Source organism: Phasianus colchicus, chromosome 13 (assembly GCF_987193195.1).
Source record: "Phasianus colchicus chromosome 13, bPhaCol1.hap1.1, whole genome shotgun sequence".
NCBI classification, from domain to species: Eukaryota; Metazoa; Chordata; class Aves; order Galliformes; family Phasianidae; genus Phasianus; species Phasianus colchicus.
Window position 1 is genome coordinate 1,652,949 of NC_143448.1, and position 12,806 is coordinate 1,665,754.

Below are 12,806 nucleotides of genomic sequence, written 5' to 3' on the forward strand. Positions count from 1 at the left end.
GCTGCCTCCTTTGTCTATAGTCAAAACATCCTGATTTCCTTCATCCTCTGTATGAGAATTATGGTCATCCTTTTGTATTTCATGGCCCTTTTTCAGCTCTACTATTTTTGGGGATGGAGATCAGAATGTTGTTCTTAGCAAAGATTTCCCAATATTTTGTTTGCTTTTAAAATGTTGGGCATAATTCCATGAAAACATCAGCTTAGTCTGTTCTCTCTGGCTTGCTTCCTCAGTCAGCTTGAACTTGTCATTTTTTTGCCTATATGCATTGCTTTATATTTATTTGAGCTGAAGTTCATCTTTCCTGCAAGGTCCTTCTGTGACTGTTGGTAGTCAGCCACTATGTTACTGCCCTGAATAACCTGGTGGCGTCAGCAAACCTGGTCACGTCACTATTCACCTCCTATTCCAGGTTTCTTATGAATATGTTGAGAAGCGTGTGTCCCAGCACAGATCCTGCAGGAGTCCTGCAGGTCTGTAACAAACCTTCTCTGTGAAAAGTGACCCTTTATGCCTACCTGATACAGCTGTGGATAGTTTCTTTCTGTCCTTTAAGCCAGTTGTTTGTCTATATCAGACTTCAATCATCCTCTGCTGGCTCCTGCTCCTCTCTTGTTCTTTATCAAGCTACACCCGGTGGCGTGTTGCTGGTGACCAGTACTGTAATTTGCTACATCAGAGCCTTATCCTTTCTTCTCCCTGTGTTTCTTCTCTTCATCTCCTGTTTTCCTGTGCTAAATTTGTGTTTTAAGTTTTCATGGTCTCTTTTTTGTTACAGGACTTAAAGCACCAGGGCCTGTAATGTTTACCTGGGCTTCCAAATTCTGAAGTGTGAATATCAAAAGCAGAAAGCATGCTGCTGTCACATCTGATGTAAAAATTAAGTGACTTTTGACACCCGAGCACATTAATTAAAAGTGTCCAGGGCATATTCATTTTTGTTTGAAGTAAAACCTCTGTTACTTAAACTGGTTATGTCAATGAAGTGACTTTGTAAGCAAGCAAGGCCCTCAGAAGGGACAAAAGGGAGAATTTCAGAAAGAGGAAAAACAGCCTATCTTGTCAAAGAGACAGTGCCAAGGTCTGTGACTATAGAGTGTGCAGACTCACCTTGCAAATCCAGAAATTAGTTGTTTAGTGGCGGCTTTTCTTTGTTGTGCAGCATGTTGGTATGCTTGTTCTTTTCAGCTGTGTGCTAATGATATCCTGGATGGAGTTGATGACCTCATCGATGGGATTTCTCTTCTGCCCGAGCCAGACAAGACCCTTCAACCCCAGGACTCTGAGCCCCAACATAGCTCTGGACATGGGGATGAGGAAGGTGAGGCAAGTGATGAGTTGGGGAACTCTAATACCAGCTCTCTTTGTGTTGGGAAGAAGATGCATCACAACCTAAGAAAATAACACTATAGGCAGAGCACAAACTGGTGTTGTTTCAGAGGTTAATGGATTATTCTTTGGAAGGAGAAAAAACACAAGGGCTTTCTCAGGATTGTCCTACCAAATTTCTTTCTCCTCTAGCATAATGATGTCATTCTAGTCGTAAAACAAATCTCTTCCTTGTCACTAGTAGCACTTAATAGCGTTGCCTTTAGGTCATTGTGGCTTCCTGCCAGAAATAAGGTAATCAAAAAATCAGTTCTGATTCTTAAGAATGCATTTCAGTTTAAGCTGAGAGGTGAATGAGATCCATGGAAAAGGGGGGCTTGCGGATAAAGTGCTGTGACACAAACCCTTGCCTAGTATCTAAATCCTTCTGCTAGAGTCGCTATGTGAACTGATCTGAGAAGAACATGGACATATTTGCAGTGTCTTCTCCCGTCTTCCAAAGTATTATGGAGAGAGCTGCTGTCTTTTTCCTATATGCTGAGGTGATTGAAGGCTAGCAGAGGGAGAGGGCTGTAAACTCTATCCCATGAGTACCAGACAGTTAGATAGAGCTTCTCAGTGAGCACTGACTTGTCATTATGGAAGAGAAGGCAAACAAAGGCAGGAATGTGAAGCAGGGTTTGTGTGGTTAAGGCTCTGGCCGGGTTAAACATTCAGGGTAATAGTGTTTGAAGAGATTAGAATAAAACAGAAGAGGCTGCAGCAGCTGAGACCCAAGGTGGTGATGTGCACATGAAGAAGCCATCTAAAGAGGTTTCTCTTATCTAAAGGAAGAAGAGGAAGAAGAATTCAGTGCTCCCATGTCTGTGTCAGCTTGGGTTTAAATTCACAGTTCCTTTCTGTACTGAAGCAAGGTGCTGTAATGGATCCCTGTGTGGCAGGTTTATAGGAAAGCAGTTTGATTCTCCTTTTAGGTTGCCAGCAAGCTGAAGAGAAGGTGAGGAAATTGTCTAATCACTGTCCTCAGAATCACAGAGACAACTCTGAGGTCTCTTAAGGAAGTTTTTCCTGATACTGGAAGATTCCTGCCTGGTGAAATTCCTTTGTAACCTCCATGGATGGTCACAGAACAAGTTTCTAAAGGTTGCCAGCACCTCTGTCTACATGAGGATTTTATAATATGATAGCAAGTGTTCTGGCTATCTGTGCTCACCATGAGCAATCCCATATGAAGAGGCATAGACTCTCTTGCTCTAGCAGGGAGTATTAAGAGAAGGGATATCATTTTGACTACCTGATCTCTCCAAGGGAGAGGGTCTTTCATGTCCCTGACGAGGTCACATCCATGTTGTGGTTTCTGTGTGGGTCTGGTAAGGCTTCCTTTGTTTCAAAGGGAATTAAACTGACTTTTCTGTAGGAGGGTAGATGTTGCTGCAAATAATATGACTTCTTGATCACTGCACAAGTAAGTCTCTAGGTAGGAATTTCAGTTCTTTCTAGTCCACAAGCAATTGTGGACTGTTGATGTGAGCCACCCTGGAAGTGGTTTAATTTCCATTGTGAAGTCTCCATGTTAGATTAGTAAAGCACTTTGGGGGATCTTTGAAGAGAATGGTTCTCTACACATAAATGGGAAAGCACACCAGCTGTGTCTTCAGTGTACAGCTCTTCTCACTTGTTGTTACCTATAAAAGATGATTAGGAATCTGGACAGATATGTGGGCTTTTGGAGATTAGAAGCTAATTGGAAGGGAAGAGGGGGAGAAGACGAAGGGAAGGCAGTGCCCATTTTAGGAACCTCAGGGATGGCTTTTTAGTTAAGCTACGGTGGTGTCTTTGAGCTAGAAATGATTATCTTCCCTGAGAGCCACTGATCTTCCTTTAATCCTTTTTTCAATTCCCTATTGTGAGGTGTATATATAAGCACTATAATAAAATCACAAATAGGAATGAGTAGCTAAGCATCCTACCTATCCAAATTCAGCAACCAGCTGGGCAGCAGTAAAGCCAGATATATTTGTCTCAGCAGCAAAGACAGTGACTTTCAGGCAAACCCCTGTACAAGGATAGCTTTTTTTGCATTTCTTGTTTTCTGTTTTCTCACTAAGAATAGTCTGTATGAGATCAAGGTGAGAATGACAGATGAGTAAATAGGACATCCGTTGTATCTTTTGATGATGTTTCCAAGGACGTATTTGGTTGTCTTAGGAAGGGTTGTCTCAGCAAAGCCCCCTTGAACAGGAGCTTCACCTGTCCTAATGGAGGTGGGGTAGCAAGGGTTAAGGCAAGAGCCAGCCAGGCACAGCAGGCAATGACCAATTCTTTTGAAACTCAGTCAAATTGGCTATCTTAACCATAATTCCGACTCAGTAACACTTGCCTGGCTCTTTAAATACATTCTGTGTTTGAGGGGTTATTGTCCTACTGAAAAATATTGGTAGTGGAAGAGGACAGCTAGATCCAACGCTTAAATGGGTCTTTAAGGACTGTTCACTAGAATGCTTTACAACATTAAATGGACACTGCTGCTTCAAATTAATTAAACCTCTCCTAAGGCCAGAAATACCCTCTCCTTCCTCCTAAAGCCTTATTCATCAGATTGCTTTGGACACATTCCCTGAAAGCCAAGAGCAGTGGAGTGTGAATCCCAAGACCAGAGCTCCTCCTGGAGACTGCTTTGGCAGTAGTTCTTTCCTGCCGGACCAAGATACTCCAGTTCATCTGTTCATGTCTGGCAGTGCTGTGTAGGGAGAAGAACGTGTCTCAAGTGAGTAGAGACCAGACCATCTTAGGGCTGTATAGAGTACGGGTGGCTTCTTTAACCTTTTTGGGAAACCATTGTGCAGATTGTTTTTGTTTTATGAACAAAGCTCTGAAGTCTTCCTCTAAACAACAGGTTAGATCCTCCAGCTTACAGGGCTTTGCCAGGTAGAACTTGTGTTTTTATATATCAAAAAGAGCAGCCTGTTCTCATTGCTGCCTTGTAGCATTGCATGCCGAAGCTCTACTCTAACTTGCCTTAGCCTATACCGCATCTTTTCTGCCAGCCTTAAAAGAAGACTTCCTGAATGACCTTCTGGTGGGAAAGAAAACAGACCAATTGGGGCTGCCTCAAACGCTGCAGCAGGAGTTCTCACTGATCAACGTGCAGATCCGAAATGTCAACGTGGAGGTAGTTTCCTTTCACTACTTGGCTAAAAGGGCATATGGGCAAGCTGGCTCGTCAGAGCCTTCTGAAGGGAACTCTCTTGCTGCAGTGATTGCTGCCTATAAGCAAGGTTTATTTTGAGCTGTAGAGATCCTTTTGGCCATGGGTAGTAGAAAATAGGATAATCGCAAACACTGGGAACGAGAGAGATATTTCAGCATAGTAACTATGCTGGCACTGGCCCCAAGAAGGCTGGACTGTGTTTTTCTTCTGCCAAAACTGCAAAGTGGCTTGTTCCAGTACGTGCAGCTGATCTCATTTCAGCTGTTTCTGAACTCAGTCAGATCAGCCCTCACTGTCCTACACTCTGGCCCTCAGTTTTGGCATCTCCTTTTCACAGCAGAGCCTCTTCTGTGCGTGGAAGCTGACTGAAGGACCAGTGCAGTGCTGGAATGACAGGCTTTGGGGCTGCTGCCTGTTATTTTTCCCCACCACTGTGGTTTCACATTTTCAGATACCTTCCTGAGAGTCCTATATGGTCTTAGATGGTGCCTGTTATTGCTGCACTGGGTCTGAAGTGCTCTGTGGCCAAGGGCAGGGGGGTGGAGCTGTTGGGAGCTGCCTGATTCCTGCTGCAGCCTGGGCTGGCTGGAGTCTCCAGATGCTGCTGGACTGGCAGTCTGCTGTTGAAAGCTGTTCCCTGGGTTTTTTGCTGTCGCTGTGTTCATTGCCCGTGACAACAGCACGACTTTGTCTTATGGGTGTGCAGGGGAATCAGCCCCTCAGCATGAACTGAAGCTACTGCAAGTTAAAAGGTCTTTGGAGATCTGAATGCAAGGCAATTGCTTTTCCTCACACAGATGGATGCGGTGAATCGTAGCTGCACAGTGTCAGTGCACTGTGGCAACCACCGAGTCAGAATGCTGGTGATGTTCCCTGTCCAGTATCCCAATAATGCTGCACCATCCTTCCAGTTCATCAACCCGACCTCCATCACTGCCTCCATGAAAGCCAAGCTGCTGAAGGTACGTGGTCCTACAACTAGACACGTGCTCAACACCTGGTGTCTAGACTTCTGACACAGTCAGACCTTGCTGAAGATATACCACAGACTGCTGTTTGAACTAATGTATTCTGAAGCCTGTAGGATGAGGTATTTGTTGGCCTTGCAGCATAGTATTTCCTTTTCCCCACCGATGCATTTTGAACACGTTTTTCTCTGCAACTTGCTATGTGTGTCATGTATATTGCCTGAGGATCCCTAGCATCCTTCTAGAACAGCTGCCCCAAGTCTCATAATGGACAAAATGACCAGCAAAGAATCCATTTGCAGAATGGCAGTATTTCTGAGCTGGCATGTTGCTTCCTGCTCACCTCTACAAGCTGTTTTAAGATTTTGCGCAGAGCCCATTAATTCCAGATCAAGTGTTTGATCAATTGATGCAGGAAGTCCTATTGCTGCTGAAATCCCTTCCCTGACAGCAAGGGCTGCTGTCCCTTAGAGAGAGAGAGAGAGGGCTGCACTCCTGTAAGAGCACTAGGAAAGCAGGCTTATTTTACCTTTGGACCACAAAGAAAAGATGAAGTGCTAGGCTATTTCCTAATGTAAGGCAGATAGAGGTAGTGACATAAAGAGTTGCTGGCTTTGGGCTTGTTTTCCCTGCATTTTGTAGTGTTTTGCTCAAAGCAGAGTGGAGGATCACAGGTAATTTGTGACTTCCTTGGAGAGGTGAGATATTTTTTTTTTAATATTTGACTGCAGACCATTGGGAATGGTGTGTGTTTGAATGGAAAGGAATGATGAGAAGTTGTTCTTTAAGGGGAGGAAGCAAGAACCTGGGATTTCAAAGTGCATGAGTGCCTCAGTCTTCAATGCTTTGGTCCTCCTGTGTCTAACAGTGTTGTGTTAGGGCTGAAATGGCTGCCTTGGAGCAAAGTAGCCTCAGGCTTAGGCATAAGCTTATCCATCAGGCAGATGGATCTGTTTGGGTTCCTTCTTGAAAAAGCTGGATCCAGTTTGCTACAAACTGGTATGGAATGTTATGAGGTACAGTAATACAGAAGCTCAAATCCTGGATCAGTGTGCTGAACTTTGGTGAACCCTCAGTGCTCTGATCAAAGCTCAGTCATTCTTTCCTTGAAGCAGACAGTGCATCAGTGGGTAGATGTGGCTCCAGTGGGTGTTCTGGGATGTCTCTGGCCCTGCAATCTCATGAGCCTGGCAACTTTGCTGCTCTGCAGACAAAAAAGGATGTGGGAAGGTGCGGATATAACCATGACTCAAGCTGTATCTTGCATGTATTCCAGATACTGAAAGACACTTCTCTGCAGAAAGTGAAGCGGAACCAGAGCTGCCTGGAGCCCTGCCTGCGTCAGCTCGTCTCCTGGCTGGAGTCTGTCGTGGTATGGAGAATTCCATGGGATTTCTGCCCTACTTTGTTGTCTTCTCTCACATCCCACGCTTCTGACTCTGCACTGAGAGTCTGGCCTCATTAGGCATGTAAATAGACCCCTGTGACTGGCTGATAGATTTGTGTAAGTTCTTGTGGTTAATGCTGAAGAAAACTGAGTTGGATGATCAGGCCCTGAAGGTCTGCTGTTGTGAGGGTGCTCACTAATAATTAGGTTAGCAGGAGTTACTGTTGGTTGCAGCATCACAGTGGAGCATGGTAGCTTTCCAGCTCTGAGCAGATCTCACCAACCAGCAGGGCATGGATATCAGCTGTAGAAGAAAATAAGAGATGTCAGGGAGGTGATGAATTCATTCTTGTCTGAAAGGCAGTGGCAGATGTCTTTACCTTCTCAGTTCTATTCAAAGATCGTGCCAACCAGAGGGCCTTTGTTTTCTTCCTTTGAACAAAGCTGTGAAAGTCTGTTTTTTTCTAAAGCCTTGTGCAAAGGTTATATAGGGTTGATACCACAAATAAATGCAAGTCCCACTCTGCCCTTAGCTGAGAGATCTGGGATACCTACTCAGCATTCTGGTGTCGGGTAATAGGTCTGTGTGTGGGTGCAGTGTACTGTAATGTGTGTTTTTAGCATTCAGAAAAAGATGAGAGTCTTCTCAGGTTTCTTTTTCAAGAGGTTTTGTTTATTCATCATGAACAAGGGATCTTTCTTTGGTGGTGGTGTTTTTTTGTTTAATTTTTTAAATTTTCTCCACATTGGAAGAAATTTCTCCATATTTCTGTTTGGTTTCAGCAATACTGTTGTGAGAGCTTTCACCCTTGTATGGAAAATTTGAATCAGATGCTGTGCGTTTATAGGATTCCTTTAGACCTGAGCTGTATCTTTTCCAATTTGATGCAAATTTCTGCTAAAATTTCTCAGGGCAGACCTGAGATCTCCCAGACTTTCAGCATCTGCCTTCCTCGCTTCAAGATGCCCAGCTTGCATTTGACACCCTCACATTTGCATGGGGTGTCAAGATAATCATCTTTAAGGTGACTTTGTCTTACTGGCATCATTGAGGTACCGGGCTTTTCTCAGCTTTGTGTTTTGCTATTGGGAGTCAGATCTGAAGGTCAGATTTCCTATATAGTTTTCCCTCAAGACCACTGTTTCCACCCTAGTTGAGCTCTTCATTTCAACACAGCCGTGGTGGGGGAGAGCTCTCCATACAAACAGCAGTGCAGAGGAGCACTTGGCTCAAAGGTATGCATGCTTGCAAATGCTTTCAGAGCCAAAGTGGTAGCTGTACTCTGTTCTTGATCTGCTTTGACTCAAAGGAGAGGCAGATGTCTGTGTGAGGCTGCTTGGCACGAGGATTCCCAGTGCTCCAGCTGGGATTCCTCCATGTGGCAGCAGGAGCATGACCTTGTCTAACTTCTGTTTCAGAACCAAGAGGACAGCACATCCAGCAACCCCTATGCTCTGTCCAACTCTGTGACGACCCCCCTGCCCACCTTTGCCCGGGTCTCCAATGCCTATGGCTCCTACCAGGACTCGAACATCCCATTTCCACGGACCTCTGGAGCCCGGTTCTGTGGTGCAGGTTAGCCTCATCACTGATACAATGACAGCCATCAGGAAAAGGGCACTGTTAACATCTTGGCGAACAGGTGCATCTGAACAAGACAAGGCTTCGGTTGCTGCCATTCAAGGAGTATTAAATGCTTCTAATGCAGCTGTGTTGTGATAAATTTACAGATAATGGGCCTAGTTAGTAACTACTTGCAGTTGGTGTTTCATGTGGGATTTTAGGATACAGATCTGGAAATCCAGGAGTGATTGAAGAGATGGCCATTGGCATAAGGCATGCCAAGGCACTGATGCATCTCTTCTTTTTCCAGAGGACTGGGAGTAGCTTTTATCTTTCCACAGTTCCCTCCTACCCACATCAAATTGCTGGATGTACTCTGGCTCCTGGGTCTTCACAAAATTCCTGTAACTTTGGGTTGAACTTACCCTTTGTTAAAGGTTATTCTTGTTACTGACTCAATTTGGGCATGTTTTGAAAGCTTTTTTTCATACACGTTTCACTGAATTCCAAGCATAAGTAAAACAGTAATGCTGCATTGAACAGACTGAGTGAAACCTGCTCTGTTTCAAAACTCTTGCACCAGGGTGAGTGGCTGAGGACACTTGAAATAGTAGCAAATGGAATAAAGCTTGTGGGAGCACTTTGGAGGTAGTGTCAGATGGCGTGGGTTGTCCTTTTAAAGAGATTTACCAGCTCTTGTAAGTTCTTTGCATGTTAATGTCCTCACTTGCATCTGGAGTATCAGAATGCTTGACAATTCTGGTGAAGAGGTAAAGCACAAAAGTATGTATTAGTTCCTTCTACTGCCTTTTCTCCAACACCTGTGAACCACTTGTGTTGGTGCTTTTAAGGCAACAAAATGTGCTTTCAAGCATTTGAAAGAGGTAGATTTGGGTTGAGAAAACTCTATTTAGAAGCATTCAGGGTTATGGATAGGCCTCTAGGCCCTTAATGCCACCACTGGGCAGTCTGTTCCTCCTGGCGTAATCTTTATTCTGTGTCCTGTCTCTGCAGGGTACCTGGTGTATTTCACGAGACCCATGACAATGCACCGTGCAGTGTCCCCAACAGAGCCCACACCCCGGTGAGTTCCCTTCATCACTTTTAAGATGTTGCATTGCCATGTGGGCAGAGAGGCAGATCCTGTGCTGGAGCTGTTGGCCCTCAGGAAGTACTGTGTCAGCTGTGCCTGCGTGGCACAGCCTGGTCACATAGGTCCCAGACCCCTTCTCTCAGCACACCTAAAATGCTACTCACAGCTTGGGTTAGTGGAGTTGTTTGTCTGAGCCTTCAAGACGTTTTAATGGATGTAAGCTCCTGAAAGCATGTTCTCTTGTTCCTAGGTCCCTGTCAGCTTTATCAGCTTACCATAGTGGCCTCATTACTCCGATGAAGATCCGTACAGAGACTCCAGGCAATCTGCGTTTGTACAGCGGGAGTCCTACACGCAGTGAGAAGGAGCAGGTCTCCATTAGCTCCTTCTACTACAAAGAGAGGGTAAGTACCATGCCAAAAAGCCTTTCCCAGTACTTCAGCTTTTGACTTGTATTCTTTTCTTATGGCTGTGAGCATTGCTGGTAACAGTAGTTTCACATTCCTCTGAGGAAGGCATCTTTTACAAGCAGCTCTGTAAAAATGTCGCATGGATTTATCTACTGTTAGTAACTTCTTTGCTGATCCTCTTTAGCATTTGACTTGCTTATTTTGAGATCTCTCAAAGCTCACCATTACAGCTTCCTTCAGTACATTGCCTCCCTTTGCATTATATGCGGTTAAAATCTCACATTTGAGAAGATTTAGTCTCCATCTAAGTACACTGTAGGCCACTCTGCTTTTCTCTGCACCCTTGATGGGTATAGCTGCAAGGGGCTGGGGATCTGTGAAGCTTACTGACAGTCTCTCCTGGATTATGGGGTATATTTGAGTTATTTCTGTTACAGGTGTCTCTTTCAGGGATGTGTGCCCCTTTGGACTATTTTAAACAAAAAATGTCCCTTCATGATTCTCCAAAGATCTTCTAATACCTGTACCTCTATTTTAGACATAGGCCTTGTATGACTGCTGTTCACAAGCAGAGCTTTGGGGAAGAGTGGGGATTGTTTCCTTACAGGACACACGGGGTGCAGTAGGGCAGTTGGAAAACTGTAGGGTAGTTCTGAAGTATTAGATGGCCTGATTTGCCATGAGGACATTGGGCAGAAGAGCAGATGCTGTGGGAGTAATCAGCCGTGCAGTGTGCTCTGAAATAAACTCCCTGAGCTTCAGCAGGGAGTGGTGTGGCTTACAAAAATATAGTAAGCTTTCACTGAGAGCCTGAGAATTCGGGGCATTCCAGCAGTTTGTCACTGTCTGTTTTGTGGGCACATTTCTGTGGCAGTGAAGGAGAGCTTCCAGGTACCCAGAGAAAGCCAAGTGCTCCACAGCACTCTGCTGCACTGGAGCTCAGGAGCTCCTGTCCCAGGAGCAGAGGAAAATTCAGAGCCTTGAGCTTTCATCCTTTCTTGGTGCTGCAAGAAGTCTAGATTTTCTTTAGGAGTCCCAAATGTCACAGCCAACCCTTCTGGGATTGTGTCCTGCTTATGTGAAACCAGTTAGTGGTTACACCTGTCAGCCATGGGGAGAGCCTCTGTCCCCATCGCAGGTTTTGCTTTCATTCAGACCCCAGGAGACTCTTGGAGCCCACATTCTGTTATTTTTTTTCCCCACACAAACTTCTTTTGATGAGAAAACAACACTGCCTGATACAGAAGTTACAACCTTTCCTGGTCTGTGCAGGAGAGTTTATTTAAAGTGCTACTTCTGTCCTCTGCAGTGTGCTCGTCTCTGACACACAGCTCTCTAAGATGACAGACAAGGCTAAAAATAACGTGGAAGCAGCTTGGTGCAATTTCATGTGACCCACACCATTGCCAGTCCGTGTGGCAGTGGTGACAAGATTTTTGTCAGGATGGGGAGAAAATCTAGAGAACAAAGTGTATGTGTAGGCATGTCCCCTGAAACCCAGGGAAATAAATGCCTGTTCTCTAGCCCCATGCTAAGCTCTGTCCTTGCATCCTGGGTTGGAAGAAGTGTAAGAACTTTAGAAGGGAGTTAGCAAAAGTGTTTTGCAAATGAGATAGTTCTAAAAAGCCTCCATCTCCCTTCAGCAGAGGTTTTCTGGCTCTTCAGGAGCTGAAGAGCTGTTCCTAGCCTTTGTAGATCAGTGCTAAATACTTTTGATGTTTAACTGTGAGGATTTTAAGGCATAAAAACCCCAGGGTCTGAATCTCATTAGCTCCTTGCTCTGAAATTTTATATTTCCATTAAATAAAAAATTGGAATTTGGTGGTAAACCAAATCAAAAGTTCTATAACTTCATCCCCAAAAATGAATTTCTCAGAAATGACCAAGTATTTAAACTTAAATCCCATGTAGCGATGCACTAGCATTGCTGCCATTAACAACTAAATGGAATTTGTGTGTTGCTAGGTGGGGAATGTGTCACGTTCCCATAAGGGCAGAGGAGATGCTGAACGCAGCAGAGATCTCCTCAGTAAACATAGCACAGCTACCCCAGGCACTGAGCCTTCCTGTGCTCCTTTACAGATGTGTGTCTGTACACAAGCATATCTTTCCACTTTTTATCCACACATGCACGCTCCTCCAAAAAACAATAGTCATAATGCAGCAGTCCATCAGCAGTGCCCTGGCTGCATGCTTCTCCCACTGGTGAGCTACAAGGGAAGGCAGAAGCCTGGGCATGCCTGGTGATGCGCACTGCCTATTAGCAGCTGAAAATAAATGCCAAGTACCTTGCACACAACACAAATAACCCTCTTCTTCCCCTTTATATTGTGCTGATTCTCACAGAGGTATGACAAATATTTTTTTTCCGAGTGAGTGCAGAATAATATGCTTGGAGAGATTCAGTTTATTGTTACAGTACTGCGTGGAGTACTTAATGAAATGCCTGCAGGTTCCTAATGAAAGCCTACTTTGGAGCTGTTCTGCATAGTCAATCAGTGAACTTGATTGCTCGCTCAACCTGAATGAATTCCTCAGCCCATAATGGCAATTTCCACATTGCCCTGCCGGCCAGCGGGGTCTCTACATCCCTTTAATATCCTGACATTTGCCTTTTATTGCTTTCGAAATGAAAATGAACAGCTGCAGCAGGTTCCAGTGGAAGAAGTCCTGGAGGATGCAGGATGTTAAAGGGATGTCTGAGGAAACAGGAGCTTTTATTGAGCTTGCTGCAGATTTCTGTGCCAGACAGCTGTGTTAAAAATGTTAAATGCAGCTGAGGCAGCACTTAGCCACCTCCTTCTTTATCTGAAAGGGAGGAAAACTGGTTAGAGTAGGAGCCTC

The 12,806-nt window shown here is 44.7% G+C and overlaps 1 protein-coding gene across 4 annotated transcripts in view; it reads left to right on the forward strand.

Annotated features, from left to right (window-relative positions):
- WDR59 (WD repeat domain 59) overlaps positions 1-12,806 on the forward strand; it is a 48,757-nt gene that overhangs the window by 21,077 nt on the left and 14,874 nt on the right. For all 4 annotated transcript variants that reach the window (XM_031615411.2, XM_031615409.2, XM_090149715.1 and 1 more), the window contains 7 exons: positions 1,189-1,321; positions 4,377-4,501; positions 5,338-5,502; positions 6,785-6,880; positions 8,315-8,471; positions 9,474-9,543; positions 9,803-9,956. In XM_031615411.2, the coding sequence (XP_031471271.2) occupies positions 1,189-1,321; positions 4,377-4,501; positions 5,338-5,502; positions 6,785-6,880; positions 8,315-8,471; positions 9,474-9,543; positions 9,803-9,956 (900 nt within the window). The remainder of the gene's footprint in view (positions 1-1,188; positions 1,322-4,376; positions 4,502-5,337; positions 5,503-6,784; positions 6,881-8,314; positions 8,472-9,473; positions 9,544-9,802; positions 9,957-12,806) is intronic.